This window comes from Arachis ipaensis, chromosome B02, assembly GCF_000816755.2.
Source record: "Arachis ipaensis cultivar K30076 chromosome B02, Araip1.1, whole genome shotgun sequence".
In the NCBI taxonomy this organism is placed as follows: domain Eukaryota; kingdom Viridiplantae; phylum Streptophyta; class Magnoliopsida; order Fabales; family Fabaceae; genus Arachis; species Arachis ipaensis.
Window position 1 is genome coordinate 22,154,257 of NC_029786.2, and position 19,538 is coordinate 22,173,794.

At 35.5% G+C, this 19,538-nt stretch overlaps 2 protein-coding genes across 2 annotated transcripts; one reads left to right on the forward strand and one right to left on the reverse strand.

The window, feature by feature from the left end:
• Window positions 93-2,746, forward strand: LOC107627021 (ammonium transporter 1 member 4-like). The gene is made up of 2 exons (XM_016329901.2): window positions 93-997; window positions 1,946-2,746. Exons 1-2 carry the CDS (start codon window positions 151-153, stop codon window positions 2,605-2,607), a joined length of 1,509 nt encoding a protein of 502 aa, XP_016185387.1. The 5' UTR covers window positions 93-150; the 3' UTR covers window positions 2,608-2,746.
• Window positions 3,066-8,371, reverse strand: LOC107625113 (putative disease resistance RPP13-like protein 1). The gene is made up of 3 exons (XM_021115671.1): window positions 4,434-8,371; window positions 3,946-4,183; window positions 3,066-3,493 (listed from the first exon to the last, which is right to left on the reverse strand). The coding sequence occupies exon 1, from the start codon at window positions 8,134-8,136 to the stop codon at window positions 4,480-4,482; it is 3,657 nt and encodes a 1,218-aa protein (XP_020971330.1). The 5' UTR covers window positions 8,137-8,371; the 3' UTR covers window positions 3,066-3,493; window positions 3,946-4,183; window positions 4,434-4,479.

The window sequence follows — 19,538 nt, forward strand, 5'->3', positions numbered from 1 at the left end:
TTAAAAAATTATTTTTAAAAAAATAAAATAAATAAATATTTTTTGAAAAACAAATACAGACTCTCTTTTAACAGATCCACCATCGTTTTCCTTATAAAGTATTAAAGGCCAAACTATTATTCTTCACCACTTAACAATAGTTAGCTAGCAATGGCTACTCTCACTTGTTCCGTTGCTGAGCTTCAATCACTTCTTATCAACAATGGAGGCAACACTTCCATAGCAACAGAAACTGCCAAATACATATGTGGAAGATTTGATGCTATCTCTAACAACTTTCTTGACACAAACCATGCAGTGGACAACACATACCTTCTCTTCTCTTCATACCTTGTCTTTGCCATGCAGCTTGGCTTCGCCATGCTGTGTGCCGGATCGGTTCGCGCCAAGAACACCATGAACATAATGCTTACTAATGTCCTTGACGCCGCCACCGGCGGCATCTTCTACTATCTTTTTGGCTTTGCCTTTGCCTTTGGCTCCTCGTCCAACGGTTTCATAGGCGAACATTTCTTTGGCCTAACGCAGTTCCCGTCCGAGTCCTTGTCCTTCGACTATGCAAACTTTCTTTTCCAATGGGCTTTCGCCATCGCCGCTGCCGGCATAACAAGTGGATCCATAGCTGAGAGGACGCAATTCGTTTCCTATTTGATATACTCTTCGTTCTTGACGGGGCTAGTTTACCCGGTCGTTTCGCATTGGTTTTGGTCGTCCGACGGTTGGGGAAGCCCTGCAAGGGCTGATCCAGGAACACTACTGTTTGGTTCGGGAGTCATTGATTTTGCTGGATCAGGTGTTGTTCACTTGGTTGGTGCTGTTGCTGGATTTTGGGGTGCCTTTATTGAAGGACCAAGGATTGGAAGGTTTAATCATGAGGGAAAAGCTGTGGCTATGAAGGGACATAGTGGTACTTTGGTTGTTTTGGGAACGTTCTTGTTGTGGTTTGGTTGGTACGGATTTAACCCTGGCTCGTTTCTCATCATCTCCAAGGCTTATGGTGAGTGTCTATGATTCACAAAAATGCTTTAATGTCATTAAAAAATACTATCTATTTATTAAAATTAATAATTTTATATTTATATATAAATACATGTATAACTTCATTCATTTTTAATGTTTTTAGTGTACATCAAATGTTTATGTTCATGTAGCTGGATTGAATTTTTTATTTTTTATTTAACCCTTTTTTTCTTGTAACTAATGTTTTGGAAATAAAATCGAAAAAATATTCAATTTGGTCCTTAAAATTACACTCGAACCTTAATTTAATCTTTGAAATTTTAATTGTCTCGATTTAGTTTCTAACCTTTTTAATTGACTCTGTGACCGAAATCACCACAAGGATTAACGTGATTAAAGTTTAAAAAATTTAGAAACTAAATTGAGGCAATTGAAACTTAAATAACTAAATTGAATCTCGAATATAACTTCAGGGACAAAGTGGGTATTTTCTCAATAAAATCTTTTGTGATTTGATTTGATTAAATTTAAATTCAAAATAAAATCAGTTTGATAATACCCTATTTTTTTATAATCAGTTGAAATTTAAATTCAATTTTTTTTCTTGCGGACACTCTTATGTTTTCATTAAATTTGGTTTTAAAAAAATGTATTATTATTTGATTAATGCTATAAATTATCGATTAATTGTTATGTTTATTGCATACATAAAAAATTAGTCATTAAATTAGACACTAGTATAAAAGGAGAGGACTAACATGATATGTAGGGAGTAATTGATGCATATTTAAAAGGCCTATAAACTTATTCTCTTAAAAGTTTTTTATCAAACACGTGGCATTCAACCGCCAGTTAATTTCTCACTGAATCCGCGTTTATCTGAGTTCAAGATTTGAACTCTTCCAACCTTTGATATCCCAAAAAAATTTCATATTCACATATAGTAAGCATTTAACACTTGGATTTGTATAATGTTGGAACATAGGTAAAAGTGGTTCTTTCTATGGACAATGGAGTGCAATTGGTAGGACTGCTGTGACAACAACACTTGCAGGTTGCTCAGCAGCATTGACAACTCTTTTTGGCAGACGTTTGCAAACTGGTCACTGGATTGTCACAGACGTTTGCAATGGCTTGCTTGGCGGATTCGCCGCCATCACTGCCGGCTGCTCTGTAGTAGACCCTTGGGCCGCAGTCATATGCGGATTCTTCGCGGCTTGGGTGTTGATTGGATGCAACATTCTAGCTGAGAAATTCAAGTATGATGATCCCTTGGAAGCCTTCCAACTCCACGGTGGATGCGGCGTCTGGGGGATCATTTTCACTGCGTTGTTCGCGAAAAAGGAGTATTTGAATGAGGTCTTTGGAGGGCCAATTGATAGGCCTTATGGTTTGTTGATGGGAGGAGGTGGAAGGCTTTTGGCTGCACATGTTGTTCAGATTTTGGTTATTGTTGGTTGGGTTAGTGTTACAATGGGAGCGTTGTTCTTTGTTTTGCACAAGTTGAAGCTTTTGAGGATATCATCTGAAGAGGAGATGGAAGGTTTGGACTTAACTAGCCATGGTGGAATGGCTTATGAGTATCATCATGGTGAACTTGAGCTTCTACAGAAACGTTCGATTGAAGGAACAAGGATAGATCCTTAGATGATGTGTTTTTGTTAGGTACATTTTCTTTTTTTGGTATTTTGTTTTCGTTAGTTACTTGTTATTGGTATCTTGGTAAACAGTTGTGTTTCCTTTTAGTTGTTAACTTGATGGATTCTAAGTTTCAGTGTTTTTGTTCCGTTATAGTGTTCATGTTTAAGAGGATTTTTTTAAATAAATAATTTGTAGCGTATTTACCAATTTTGCAACGAGATATATGTATATTTATTAATGTGACTCTTATAATGAGCAAATTACCGAATATGGATAAGAAAGATTTAGACACAAATAAAAACAATCATAAAAGATAAAAATAACCAAAAAAATTCAAAAGATAGTATTATTTTGATAAAAATGACTAAATATAGCAGATATATTTTTGAAAAAGCTGAGAATTTGTTGGCAAGCATATAAAACACACAAGCTTGAGTTGTGATGGTGAAAAAATATATGCAATGGGTTGGTGCAACGTTAAGATTCGCTAATCAAATTTATATGGACATGGTCACAAAATTAATATCAGTGTACAATTCTACTGGATGAAGCATCATGCTTCCTTCATAGGCCTTTGCTTTATGCCAAATGCAATCCGTCACGCCCTATCCCACAAAATCAGTTACTTTGAGTTTGGCCTAACATGACAAGAATTTCCAATCAATACTAAACAAGCATCTGGAATCTTCTGCAATATAGGTTTCCTTTTATGTTGTAAAGTGTTCAGAAAATGCTTTTGGCTGCTTGCATGTGCTGCAGTCCCATTTGCCTTTGGTAATATGTAACTGCCTTATTTCCTTTGTGTATCCTTTTCCCTCATTACTTTCTTCCGGCATTAACCATATTTGAACAACTTTCCCAGATTTTCCTTTGCTCTCAATTTGTCATTTTCCTTCAACATTTAGAATGAAAACATTAATATAATAATGTTTGTTATGATCAACAAAATATCAGATATATAACTGTAATTATTGCTTGACTTTGCTTACAAAATCCTAGGTACTAGGATGAAACAAAGTGGAAAAAAAGAAGCCACTGTAAACAGTGAATAAGCCACATTTGAATTCAAACTCAATAGACAAGAAAATGAAATCCTTGTTAAACTGAAATCTTAGTTGCTATATTTGATAGAAAATTCAAACAACAACAAGTCTTTCTTCATATTGACATTACTGTTTCCAAATGATATACTAGGTATATACATATAAAGCCAAGAACACAAATTTAAACCACAAATAGTGAGTGAAGAAAGATTAATTCAAACCAATCTAATAGAATTATCTTTCTTTTGCTATTGACTTTAGGTTTAACCACTTCTATGGGAGAAGTCACAGTAGATTGTACCTAATTCGGATTTATCATGGAGCTTGAACCACCTCAAGAACAAGCTGCATTTCCAATTTTGCAGTCAACATGTGTCTTAGAATCCTTAGGCATTCTTCTCCTTGTTTATCCAAATTACTCTGCCTCTTCGTTTCCTACTTCATCCAAAGAACATACCTACAATAGTCCACTTTGACGCTCCATTTGTAAGTTCAGCTATAGATCAAGCCCATGGTTGAACTGGGAAATTCAGTTTACTCTGGTTGAATATAACGACAGTTCCATGAAATCCAAGAGTAACATAACATCAACAAATAACTCATGTAATAGGTATAGTGTCACTTCATTAAGGTAACAAATAACCCCTCATTTTATCAACAAAGTCTGAGTGTCTAAACTAATCATCACAATTTAGTGACATGCACAAGCATTAAAAATTACAAATTATAGAACCAGAAAATATATTTAGATAACATGCAATAAGTTTAGGAGAGAATGAAAGACATTACCTGTTGGAAGATGTTGGACAGAAAAAGCAAGCATACTCTTCCTGAGTCATGAAATCCAATATCCATCAACATTGATGTTGCGGACGTGGGACATTTTGGACAAAATTAACGGGTCCTTCTTCTGCCACCGTCTCCGCAGCAAAGAACCTCGACTGAAGGCGAGCATTGACAGAGAGGAAGGAAAGCTTTTCCCCGCAACATCCTGGAGGTTGGGACAACGATCTATCAATAGCTTCTGGAGATTGTCAAGTCCCTTGCAGTCCAAGATTTCTAGAGTTGGAAAGCTTCGCAGATGGAGTCTCTCAAGGGAGGGCGGCAGGCAACCGTCCATGGGAAAGATATTGATGTTATCATAAGGATGTTCAATGTCAAGATGTGTAAGACAGTGATCACACAAGTCCATGGATGCTAGGTATGTCACCAGCTTCTTGCAACTCTGGATTTGAAGCTCTCTCAGGTTAGGTGGCAAACCCCCTTCGAAGAACGATTCAATTTCTGGGCAATCTCTTAGGAAGAGATATTCTAGTTGGGGTGCAACCATCTGGAAAGACTCAAAACTAGGGCAGTTGTCGATGTGTAAAGAGCAGAGACTTGAAGATGAAGCAGCAGTAGGATCTGATGTCTCAATAGACCTCATATTTTTACAGGATGAAATTGTAATTTTAGTTAAATTTGGAAAGCTTGTGAATGAGAAGGACACGAGAGAACAACAACTGCTGGATATTGATAATGACTGCAACGACTCGTGCTGCTGCTGTTGTGGCGGCATTGGGAACTCTAGATACGGACAACCATGAATGTCCAAGTTTTGCAATGCAGAGGGCAAACATGCTCCGGGAAATGATATGGACGAACGACATCTTGAGATGCTTAAAGATTGTAGACAGTTTAGTTGGTTGCGTCCAATGGCCTCAAACACCGCCTCTACTCGTTGGGTTCCTTCAACAGATAACTCTAGCATTGCATCTGCTCTTGGAAGAGTGAAAGCAAGTTGGTCACATTGACGAATGCAAAGGCTTTCCAGAGCAGGTAGTTGGATGGGCAAATCTCCCCTTAACTTAGGACAGTATCGCATTGATAGCACCCTAAGCCGAGGAAAAGCATCCAACTCAAACTCAGATGAAACTGAAAGCCACTCCTCCCAATGATACATGTTATAAAAACTGAGAGTTTCAAGCATTGGAAAGGGCGCCCCACAAGAAGAAGAAGATTCATCATCTTTGTAAAACTCGGCACCGATGCGCGTTAACTTGAAAAACTCGCTGAGAAACAAGTGCTTCAAAGAGGGTAGCTGTCCAAGTGAAGGAAGCTCAAGACAATTGCTGCAGCCATCCAAGTAGATTTCGGTCATGTTTCTGTAGGAAGAATGTCCTAGCCAATTTGGAAATGTTTGACCCTTGTAGTCATCGATTGATAGCTCTCTCAGGTTTGTGTGAGGCCTTAAATTGTTGAGTATATCTTGAGAATCAGCCATATGATTGTTTGATGACCAAGTCAAATATAGATGCCTAATCTTCTTCTTCTCGGCAATTCTTGCCTCCGAAGCTTGATCACCATCAATGACATTCTCTAGTTGGCAAATGCGAAGCGACTCCTGAATATTTGTGAGAGCTCCCAATTCTTTAATTCCATTATTCTCTGCATGCTTGCCGACGATGTAGTCACTTAAAAACTGCAAATCCTTCATTTTGCTTATTCCTTTGGGCATCTCTTTAAGACCAGCTCCTTCAATATCAAGATGACGTAAATTTACAAGATTTTGCATATTCTTGGGTAGCTCCATTAGCAAATGACAATCATTCAACTTCAATGTCTGTAGATTGTACAGATTACACAATTCCTCAGGCAATGTCTCTATAGGTGTATTCGAGAGATCCAGATAACGCAGATAAATCAATTCACCTATTGAATCGGGTAATGAATAAAGAGGAAAGGTATTAAATGACAAAACTCTTAAGCACTTCAACTCTGATACAAAGACATGAGGAGCATTTTCCATATTGAACGGATCCTTTAGACCCAAATTTATTTCAAGAAATGTCCTCACATCTTTTACTCTACCACAAGCTTCCACGAGTTGCGAGAAGGGATAGTTTCCTCTTGAGTTATGCAATAAATGACGAGTTTTATTGCTGATCCCGATGTTTTCTTCATGTTTTTCAGCTCTAAAATAGAATCCTCCAGCATAAATTGTTGCCAAATCATGCATGATATCATGAATCACATAGAAGCTGTCATCAGTGCTAGAGGACTGAAAAAAGGATCTCGCAACCAATTGATCGAAATATTCACAACCAGTTTCTTCCAGAGTCTTTTTTCCTTTTGGATGTAAAAGTTCTTCTGCCATCCATAGCAAGACCAGCTCATCTTTATCAAATTCAAAATCCTTTGGAAACAAAGAACAATAAACAAAGCATCGCTTTAGATTTGAAGGAAGGTAATGATAGCTAATTTTTAGGGCAGGAATAATCTCATCATTCTGATCTTCAAAAACTTCCCATAGTTCACTTTTCAATACACTATCCCAATCCCTTTCATCATAGTTTATTGTACGTAATAAGGAACCAAGGGCCTCTACCGCCAAAGGTAGCCCTTTGCACTTTTTGACAAGTTCTCGACCAACCGATTCTAGAGTTGAATACTCCTTCGATGCAGTAGAAAGAAATACACGTTTCACAAAAAGTGACCAACAATCTTTCTCTGACAATAAACCAAGCTTGTATGCTGAAATAGTTTTCACTACATCGGCAACATTATCATTTCGAGTTGTTACAATAACCTTGCTTCCCTTTTTCCCATATTGAAAAGGTTTTTGAAGACTTTTCCAGTTTCTGGAATTATCAATCCACACATCATCCAAAACAATTAAGAATTTCTTCCCCATTAACTTGTCCTTCAAACCAGTTTGAAGTAAACTCAAATCATCCTCGTTACAAGAACTAGCTCCTGCTGCTTTTATTAAGGTCTTTGTAACCTTGGCAATGTCAAATTGGTCAGAAACACACACCCATGCTCTAATGTCGAATTTCCTCTCCACTCTGACATCATTGTAAACCAACTGAGCCAAGGTAGTTTTTCCAACTCCGCCCATTCCCACAATGGGAATCACAGATATGTTAGCATCACAGGTATCATCTAACAACAATTCTATGATGGCTTCTTTGTCATTATCCCTTCCAAATATCTCAGAACTTTCAACTAGAGATGATTGAATTCTCCATGACATGTCCTCCAGATCTTTGGCAATCTCTTCTTTTAGACCAAGATCATCTTTCTCTTCAACAATAGACTCCAGTTTATCAACTATGTCTTGCGTGCTATTTACTACCCCCATTTCATCAACATCACAGTATTCCACGATTGAATCAACATAGTGAGACCAGGAAGAAGAGTTACCTGGATCCCTTTGAATGGGAGTGGCAGTGGCAGCTTTAGTACAGAGTTCATCAAGCAAGTCATCAGCCATATAGAGAGAATCTTGGAGATCAACAAGCCACTTCTTCACTTCTTGGTCTTTGATCTGCTTCTGCTCAGCATCATCAAGCACAGGTCGAACGGCACGGAGACATGCCTTCAACTTTTGAAGCAACTTCTGGTCAGCTAGCTTCCTTGCTATTGGGGTTGAGTTGACAGAAGATAGCTTGTTCAAAACAGCATCAACAAAGGAAGCGAGATAAGCTCTACCCTCAAATTTCGCAACCATGATTCAGGACAAGAGATTACAACAAGCAAAAAGAAAAGAAGAGTGGTTGCAGCTAGATTGCAATGTAAACAGATGTTTGATTTTTTTCTCAAGCACAAGAGAAACTGTTTGCGGTTTGCTTTGCACTAAATATGATATGTTTTTTTGCTAAGTATTATATTATTTGTGTAGATAAATAATAGAGGGTAGTTTCTTCCGAATGAAATTGACTTCATGTGCTACTTTCACGTGGCTTACTATGTGGACATGCCAACCATTAATAATTCCCTTCACATGTCCATGTATTTAGTCAATGCTTCTTGAGATTGATACTCTCTAGCAAGTGGAAATCTTTAACTTTTCTTTTTGGTGACTTAATATTTGTTTTTTGGTATTATCAATAATAAGTTTCTATATTATATACTCCACGGTACTCTCTAGTTGGTAGATGATATATTTTGTTTGAAGGATCAATAGATGCTGAGAAATATGTTAATCTATGAACACATGTGAAAAGAAATGCGGTTTGACATGATTTTTGGTTTTGCAAACCCCAATTGGCTGTGCTTATATCGAATGAGAACAGATTTACAATGTGAAAAGATGGCATTGTCACATAATTTATTTGAGTATAAAAGCATTGAAAAGACCTATTTTATAATATATTAAACAGATATTTAAAAAAATGATAGAATGATCTTTGACAATTTATAATTTTATATGGCTTGTTTTGGTGAATTTCTAAAAAAAAAATATTTTTTGAGTTATTTTTTTAAAAAATATTTTTTAAAAAAGTAAAAGTAATCTTATATTTGGATATCTCATACAAAAAGATCTTTTTATCTATCAGTTAAAATTATTTTTTGTTTATTTATTATGTGAAAACATCTTTTTTTTTTGAAAAAAGATCATTTTAAAAAAATGTAAATTGTAGCTTCTAAAAAATGATTTTTTTAATATTTTTACTTTTACTACTAAAAATTTACTAAACACACTAAAAAAAATTTATTGAAAAAATATCTTTTTCTATCACCGCACCCAAACAAGCACATAATATGTAACATCAGCATTTTGGTCCAAATATCATTTTTTTTTTCCTTTGCTTTTTGCTGTATCTAAAGTTGGACTATTTGTTTTCATTTCTCATTTTCACATTCTTTTATTATTATTATTCCTTCTTATGTCACTATTCTGTGAAAAATATTGATGAGAATTTTATTGATCACATAATGGTTCAATCAGCAGGTTTGTTGCTTCTTAATTCACTAAACAGAAATAATATCTTGGAAATATTAGAAGTGTGAGACACGATACATTGACTAAACAGAGTTATAAAATATATGAATGGTTATGACTTGTGATTTGTTAGGACTACTAATTCGGTTGTGGTGTTACTACAATGCCAATTACAATGCGGTTCATGATTTTACTCGGCATAATAACCACGAGTAGAAACTAATTTTGTGATTATCTTAGAATCTTCACAGTGCTAAACCCAACAGACGGCAAAACAAGTTTACAATTTTTTCGCACCCTAAAATTTAGAACCTCAATTAACTTCGGAATTCAACTAATTAGCAACAAATTGAGAGCAAATAACAAGGGAAAAGTTTAGAGAAGCAATGAGAAAACTTACAGTAGGGGCAAAGAGGGTAAGCAACGCAGAAGCAGCAGCGTGGCGCTTGCAACGGCAGTAAGGGTGGCAATATGTACTCTATCTGTGGGTATTCAACCCGACCCCATTCGATCGGGTAGGGTTGTCAACTCGATCCGCAGCGGGTTGGATTCTCGTGCGGGTTAGGTAGGGTACGGGTTGAGTCACAACCCTACCCGACCAACCCGCACCCTATATATGTATATATTATATATTTATATAAAAGTATGTTTCAAGTGAATATTGAACCAAATACATCTCACTAAATGTAAAAGATCCTTAGCCACTAAAAGAAGATCATTAATTGATAATTTAATATTTTTTTTTATATAAAAGTCAGTTCTATTTTAAATTATCATGAAGTTATATAATAATTTTACATCTTTTTTGTAACTCGCGGGTAAAGTCGGGTACCCGCGGGTTGAAAATGGATAGGGTTAGGATTGGATATTCTCAACCCGCGAGTAGGGTAGGGTTGAGTTTATATAAAAATCTCAACTCCCGGATAGGGTTAGGGTTAGCTTCAAACCCTACCCTACCCTACCCATTGCCACCCCTAAACGGCAGTGGCATTTTAGTATTCTAGGTTGCTTTTGTTTTTTATTACAATAAGTTGATAACAAAACACAAAAAATTTGGTAATAAATTAAAATAAATTATATAAATTTAATTTATTTTTATTTTTTTTCATTTGGTGGTGGTGGAGGAGGTGGAGGAGGAAGTAATTATGTTGATAGTGGTGAGGGTATTTTTGTCCAAAAAAAATAAAAAGGACGATTTTAATACGAAAAAAAACGTAAAGGACGATTTTAAATCCAAAATTACAAGAGGGACGATTTCGATTCTGGCACAAAACTTTAGGGACCAAAATCGTATTTACCCCTAAAAAAATAAAGTGTATCTTTTGTTAGTATTTTGTATTTTTTTATTAAGATGGATATAAAATACATTAATTTAATATCTCTGGACATAATATTTCTATTCATGTCTTATCTATCAAATACGATTTTATATTTATGTGTTTCTGTCTCAATGTCTTGTTTTTATAAACAAACGTAGTCATAATGTCTAATCTAAAATTTATTCGAGAATTAGCTTAAATATGGACTGTATTTAAATTGAATATATGTAGTGTGACAGTTTAGTTCATGATAAATTTTAAATACCAACACTTTTATTTTGTTATTAGTTAGTATGGGAGAACTAATTTAAAAATTTTAAAAAATATTAGTTTTTATTAAAGAACGATATAAATTAATTTATCTAATTTTTTACTAAAATTTAATATAAAATTTGATATATCTATTAAAATAAAATAGTAGAAATTGGTTTAATAATTAAAATTTATTGAGAATTAAATTATCTAGTTACAATTTTTTTAGAAACTCAATTGAAATATTATTCTAATTTTAAAAATAGTAAAACACTTAAATTGGATATTTTGATTTTTAATAAACTTTTATTATTTTATAAGTCTTTAAAATAAATTAGTCATTTTTTGTGATAAAGATTAATTTGTCTTATACTAATATTTATTGGTTCATTGGTTAACTTTGATTTAGTTTTCTATACTACTGGTGTTTTCCTTTTCAAGTTGTTTACTGCTTTAATTTGAAGGAATTATAAATTTTGGTTTAAGTTGTGATTGAAATTTTTTTCATTTGGGTGTTCTTTACTTTTTCCTGTAAAGCTTAGTTTTTAATTCTTTGAACATACATGTTTAAGTTATTGTTTTCAACAATGATGATTCTTAGATATTTCTTTTTTTATTGTTTTGTTTTAAATGTTTCTATGGGTGTTGTGTTGTTGCTGTATTTTAAATGTTTCTTTGATTTGTTTTTTTGTCCGATCAGTACTTAGTGCTTGTTCTTGGTTGATCGGTTTTGTTCATTGTCTATGTTGCTGCTGCTCAATTTAAGATATATAACTTATAACATGCATTATAATATTTGTATTGATTTGTTGTTCGAGGACCTGCACACCGATTTGAATTCTTTCAATTAAGCTTTTCATGTTTAGGGTGTAAGATATGTTTAAAACTGTTTTTGCATACAAAATAAATGTGGTTTAATAATTTCTAACAGATATAACTTATTGTGAGATAAGTTAGAGATTACTTTAAAATTGTTGAGAAGAAAAGGAGATTATTCTAGAATTATCGTTCTCAAAAACAAAGCAGTTGGAGAGTTAATAATGCTTATTTAGTATTTTTTTTTCTGTTAATTATTGTGGAAACTTGTTAAAATTAGTTTAAAAATTCTGTTAGTTTTTGTTAAAGTATGTTAATTATTGTGTAGATCTTGTTAAAATTATGTTTAAAAATTTTATTAATTTTAATTAAATAGTGTTTATTTATATTTTATTTATTATTTTATTATAAAATAGTTATTCTAACTAAATCATAATTGAACCGATTAAATTAGTAAATCAATAAACTAACCACTAAAACGATTTGATGATCGATTCAATTTTCATAATCTTAGTTCTTTATTTTGGTTTGCAGGAGTTCCATTTCCTGACTCCAAGAAAGCATTCTCCTCGTTAACAACTGGTGTTCTTTCTAATTTGAACCGTCGCACTAACATTTTGTTTGGATATTGGAAAGAAAATGAAAGAAAAGAAAATAAGAAGAAAAAAATGAAAGAAAAAGTTGAGTTATTTTTGTAAAAGAAAATAAGAAAAAAAAAATGAAAGAAAAAGTTGAGTTATTTTTGTATTGTTTCTCAAAAAGTCAAATTTGTTGCTAGATCCCTAGACTATTAATAATAATATAACTAAAGATATTTTTAGAAATATAAAAATATAGTATTTTTTTATTTTTTTGCTTGTAATATCACACAAAAATTTTCTTTTCTTCCTATTTTTTTTTATATACAAACAAAAAAAAATATCGCTTTTCATTCATTTTTTTTCTATTCATTTTCTATCAAACCTAACATAGTGTAAAGGATCTTTTGGGCTGCGCATCATCTACTTTCTCTCCTCCGTCTCCATGCATCCAATCCTCATCTCTTGGGACAAGTGAGGTGTCTCCAGAAAAATTCACTCTCTCCTCTTTCTTTTTGCACCTTCTTTACCTTTTTGTTCATCTGATCTTGTTCTTGTATAAGCTGCCATGGTTTATGAGCACGCGAATGTCCTCCTCGGACGTGGCCGGCTAAAAAAACAGGGCAAGGGAAGGTTGAGAGAAAAAACATAAACTTTTTGGTCAAACCAAAATTTAACCAAGCCAAAGATGCTTCGAACACAATCCAATTCAAACCAAAATTGGAATATTTGTGGGATGGAGTAATTTCCAGTGCATTCTATTTTTTTTTTTTTTGCCTCAATATTGTCTATTTCTAACTGCAGATCCAAAAAACAAGTTTATTGGGCCAACTCCAAATCCAAATAAACAGCCAAGGCTTCTACATCTCTGGGCAAGAGAGACACGGGTACTCTCCAAGTGGCTGCCAGCATCACCGTGCCATCAGAATTGCGAGACCACACTATCTTTGGCCATTGTCCGCTCGTGCCTCATCGCATTTCAACTTGTAGAAAGGAGACGAAGGAGGTTGCCAAGTCGCTGCGTTGGTGCTCCAAGCAAAAATTGAGGACCCTCGGAGGAGGATTTACCTTTCAAAGGATCTTCCATGGAAAATGTTGGTGTTGAAGCTGATTGATACTTTAGGATACAGATGCTGGCTGGGACCTTATAACATGGTAAGCTCTCATGACCTCATATTCTCCAGTTCTAGAATCCTTCAAATTGAATTTATCTGGTTGTTGGTTGATATCAATTGGTAAACTAAGAATTTGGTATGCTTCAAAACTAAGAAAAACCTGTCTGATGTGTCGTTCTTGCCATTGTAAAATTCCTGATTGATGAGGGAATCAACTGCAGTTCCTCCTTCTCCAAATGCAAGTGGTTCTTCCTGAGCCAATGCGCCGTAATCCACCTTGTTAGAAACAAGAGACCAAACTAAAGAAAGTGTTTTGTGTATGTTCAGTCTGATGAAAAGTACAATATACAAGGGGTATTTATAGGTGCTAAATGAATCAAAGTAATAAAGACATAGAATTCTATAATTAATATACAGATATATTATATAAATATAAACGATACTAATTGATCTAAATTGACTCTAATGATTCTCTAACATCCCCCATCAAACTCAAGTGGGAGCTAAGGATACCAGCTTGAGTTTGGATAATAAAGTCCGGAAACGAGTCGGGTGATGAGCTTTCGTGAAGATATCAGCAGTCTGATCCAGTATTCCAACAGCAATGAGACGAACAGCATCAATAAGGATACGTTGCCGAACAAAGTGACAATCAATTTCAATGTGTTTGGTGCGTTCATGAAACACATCATTATGTGCAATCTGAATAGCACTGCGATTATCACAAAAAATATCAGTAGGAGACGATTGAGGAGCACCCAGATCTTTGAGAAGCCAAAGAATTGAGATAACCTCAGCAGTGGTATCAGCGAGGGCACGGTATTCAGCTTCTGTGCTTGAGCGAGCAGTGAACGTTTGCTTCTTAGCACGCCAAGAAATGAGAGCGTCGCCAAGAAACAAACAGTAACCAGTAGTAGAACGACGATCAGTGGGATCACCAGCCCAATCAGCATCGGAGTAAGCCTAAAGAGACAAAGAGGAATGAGCAGAAAAATAAAGGCCATGAAATAGAATGCCTTTGATGTAGCAAAGAATGCGAAGAACTGCCGCATAGTGAGTAGTATGAGGAGCTGACAAGAACTGGCTAAGTACATGAACCGGATAGGCGATGTCTGGTCGGGTGACAGTCAAGTAGACGAGACTCCCAACTAACTGTCGGTAGAGAGTCGGATTATCCAAAACAATGCCATCCATAGGGGTAAATCGAACATTAAGCTCAAGAGGAGTAGACTCAGTGCGACTATCTGTAATCCCAGCGTGAGCAAGAAGATCTGAAGCATACTTAGCCTGAGATAGATAGATGCCATCATCGGTGGCGATGACCTCGAGACCAAAAAAATAGCTGAGAGAACCAAGATCTTTCATCTCAAAGGTACGGTGAAGTGAGGCCTTGAGATCAGAGATACCATCAACATCATCTCCAGTAATGATCATGTCATCAACATACAAAAGTAGAAGAACAACTCCACGTTCGCTTTTATGAATGAAGAGGGCATTCTCATGAGGGCTAGAAGTAAAACCAAGACTGCATATGGTAGTGCTGAACTTGTCAAACCATTCACGAGGAGCTTGCTTAAGTCCATAAAGTGTATTGCGAAGGAGACAAACCTTACTAGAAGGACAAGGATATCCCGGAGGTGGTTTCATATAGACTCTCTTTTTCAAATCCCCATTAAGAAATGCATTCTTCACATCCATCTGACCGAAAGACCATTTTTTAAATGCAGCAATGGCAAGAAGAGTTCTAACAGACGTAAGACGAGCGACAGGAGCAAAAGTCTCTTCATAATCAATACCATACTCTTGCGTATAACCTTGAGCAACCAGGCGGGCCTTATAACGGTCAATAGAGCCATCAGAGTGAGTCTTGATCTTGTATACCCATCTACTGTCTACAACTTCCTGATCAGAAGGAGGATCAACCACATCCCAAGTGTGTGCCTTTTCAAGTGCCTGTATTTCTTCCTGCATTGCTTGTTGCCAATTTGGATTTGTGGAGGCTTCTCTGAATGACTTAGGTTCATGTTGATGAAGGATAGTAGAAAAACAATGATAATCAAGAAGATGAAGAGGAGGATTCCTTACCCTAGAAGAATGAGCGGGAGGAGGAGGCATGATGGTAGGAGCAGGATCATCGTCCGGTCTGGAATCATCGGGAGATGGAGAAAGTGGAAGAACAGGAGGCTGTGGAGGGTCACTCGAGATAGAATCTGTAGAATCATCATTGGGAAAATTATCAACATTGGGGTTAGTAAACAAAGGTGACTGAGTAGTAGGAATTGACTCAAAGGATGAGAACCGAGAAAACATGTGATGCTCCCAGAAGACAACATGACGAGATATACGAATACGTTTAGAGAGAGGATCCTAACAACGATAACCCTTGTGTTCAGTGCCATAACCAAGGAAACAACACATACGAGCCCGAGGTTCAAGTTTACTATGTTCATGAGGCTGAAGAAGAACAAAACATACACAACCGAAAACTCGAAGAGAACTATAATCTGGGGAGCTATGATAAAGACGCTCAAAGGGAGTAACATTACCAAGAACAGAAGAAGGGAGTCTATTGATAATATGAACAGCAGTAAGAACAGCTTCACCCCAAGTACGCTCAGGACACGAAGAAGAAAGGAGCATTGCACGGACGGAGTCAAGAATATGACGGTGTTTGCGTTCAGCTCTACCATTTTGTTAAGACATACCAGGATAAGAAAACTCAGACAAAGTACCCTATTCCGCAAGAAAGGTTAAGAGTTTGGAATCACGGTATTCCATAGCATTATCACGTCGAAAAACCTTAATGACCTTGAAAAACTGAGTTTTAATCATAGTAGCAAAGTTGATATAGATCTGAGGTAACTCATGGCGATTAGTCAACAAATAAACCCAAGTAAAACGGGAATAATCATCAATGAAAATGACAAAGTATCGAGTTCCACCCATAGAGGCAGTGGGAGCGGGGCCCCAAACATCAGAGTGAATGAGATCAAAAGGAGAACAAGCAAGAGATGAATTATTGTGAAAAGATAGAGCAGGTTGTTTGGCAGTTTGGCAAGAAATGCAATCAAAAGATTCATTTGGAACCTGACCTAAAACACCCTAAAACACAATAGGACGCAGTTTTCCTAAGGAGGTGTGGGCAAGACGTTGATGCCATAAGTAAAGGGTAGAGGGAGAAGAAGCAGCACAGAGATTTGGTACATAAGGAATATGAAGATTCTCGAGTTCAAACAACCTTCCAACCTTACGTCCAGTCCCGATGATTTGTCCCATCCGAGGATCCTGTACACGACAACCAGAAACGGAAAAAGTGACTTCAAAACCCAGATCAACAAGTTGACCAACAGAAATAAGATTAAAGTTTAATTTGGGAATATAATAAGTATCAGGAAGATTAAGAGTTGACTGGGATATAGAACCCCTGTGTGTTGCGTGCAAGAGGGAGCCATGTGCAATATTGACAGAAGGTCCATTTGTAGTGGTAGACAGGGACGAGAAAATATTACGCATCGGAGACATGTGATTAAAGCAATCCGAGTCAAAGTACCATTTAAAATTACTTGGAGGGGTCAAAAAAGCAGCAGGGGTATTACCAGAAACGGAGAGAAGACGCTGAAGAAGAGATGTAATATCAGATAGAGAGACAGGAGACGGGTTGAGTGGATCAGGACGTGGTGGGCGAGTAGGGCAGGCAGTAATTAAATGTCCCAAGAACTTGCAGTAACGGTAGAACAGTTATGAACAATGGTAGCTAATATGACATTTCTAGTGGCATGTGCGACATTCAACAGAAGGACAGTCGGAGAAGAGGTGCCCAAAACGGTTACAGTTTCGACAGAATTTACCCTTTCTGTTTGTAGCAACAAAAACATCTAACTTTTCCATAATAGTAGTCACAGCGATCAAGGAGAGGAGAGAAAAATGCAATTTTGGAGCAGAAAATAAGGAAACGGATGGCAAAATCAGAAAGAGCTCACCAAAAAACCTTAGGGAGGGTCCCACTGTCGGGCACGTCAGCAGCCACGTCAGCTGCTTCGTCAGCAGAGCAAGACACGTGGCAACACGCGACAGGAGGAAGGAGACGCGTCAGCGTTGACGCAAGCACGGAGCTGGCAGCGGGTCGGAGAATGCGGGTCGGTCCGGGTCGTGTCGGGCGTGGGCAGGGCGTATCTGTGTGGGCGCTGGCGAGGACACGTGGCGCTGTTTGGGACCGTTGATCCTGGGCGTGGATCCAACGGTTCTAGATGGAGTCTGGGGAGAGAGAACCTGAAGCGGTGACCGGACTTCTGGCGGCGCGTGAGGGCGCGTCCGGGGGCGGTAGGCGGCGAGGTCAGCGGCGTTCGAAAGCTTGCAACGAGTAGAAGACGAAGGTGGCGGCGGTGACGAACCAAGGCGTCGGGAAGAAGTCGAAAACGGAGGACAAAGTACTGCAGGTGAAACAAGACAACGGAGGTAGAAATCAATTGTTTCTGAAAAAAAAATAATCTAAGCTCTTGATACCATGTTAGAAATAAGAGACCAAACTAAAGAAAGTGTTTTGCGTATGTTTAGTCTAATGAAAAGTGCAAATATACAAGGGATATTTATAGGTGCTAAATGAATCAAAGTAATAAAGGCATAGAATCCTATAATTAATATACAGATATGTTATATAAATATAAACGATACTAATTGATCTAAATTGATTCTAATGATTCTCTAACACACCAAACTATAAAACCCATTTGGGCGACCAAATTCTCCGCCATGTTTAGTTATAATAGTGACAATGTCTTTATTTATCTGTTTCTAACATGAAAAAAAAGAGAAATTAAAGTCATTTTATAAGAAATTAATGACATCTATTTTTTTTTATAAAGAGTAATTATCTAAATAAGTCCCTAAGGATTTTAAAATGGATATTTTAGTTCTCAAAAAAATTAATACATAAAAACATCCCTAAAGTTTTTCGGCAGAATCAGATCAGTCCCCAAAAATTTTAAAAGCAGACATATTAGTCCGCAAAAGAATTAATATATAGATCAATTCCCCCAAAAATTTTAAAAGCAGATATATTAGTCCACAAAAAGAATTAATATACAGATTAATTTCCAATATTTTTTATTAGATATAACNNAATTTAAAATTGAAACTATTTGATATTTTGTATTTAATATAATCAAAAGATGTTTTATTTTTAAAAATATGTTTGTATTAAAATAAAATATTTTAATTTGAATTTCAAAGTATCATTATTCACCTTACTTGTTTCTAACGAAAAGAGTGTATTAATATTATAGTATTATTATTCACATGCACAAAATTAAGTTAATAATAATTGGTAATTGATTTGTATATTAATTTTCTTTTGGGACTAAAATATTCGCTTTTAAAATTTTGGGGGATTAATTTAGATAATTATTCTATCAAAAAATAAATTAAAAACTGATTTATCTATCAAAATAAAACTTTAAAAATTAATCTATATATTAATTTTTCTTAAAAAATAAAATGTCCACTTTTAAAATTATCCGTAACTTATTTGAATAATTACTCTTTTATAAATTAATCATGTTCAAATGGGCATAAAATGGTGCTCGAGATAAGGAAAGTCTAGATGGGCATCAACACTCTAATAAATTTTTATTTCTCTTTTTCTTCCTTTAATTCAGGGAAGAGTCTAATATGGTAAAAGTATCTAATGGTCTTTAAAATTGTGTTTGTTTTCAGAGACAGGCTTAGAATATGACACTGAGACAGAGACAATAGGACGGAGACACTAAAAATTATTATTTGTGTATTGTGTTTGGATATAATGTACAAGACACTAATGTAGTGTCCAGTATTATGTTTGGATATACATGGACAAGACTAAAATATTATATAAAATTACTAAAATAACCATATGATTCCAAATTTTCTACATCAAATACAAATTAATTTAATAGAGAATGAGAGTACGTAGAAGTACAAACGAAACTTAAAAAAATGTTTGAAGAAATAAAAAATTTTAATTAAAAAATATATAATAGTATTTATATTAAAATAAAAATTATAAATATATTTATTTTATTTTTAAATTTATTATTAATACATATAAATACATATGGTTAAGATTAATAAAA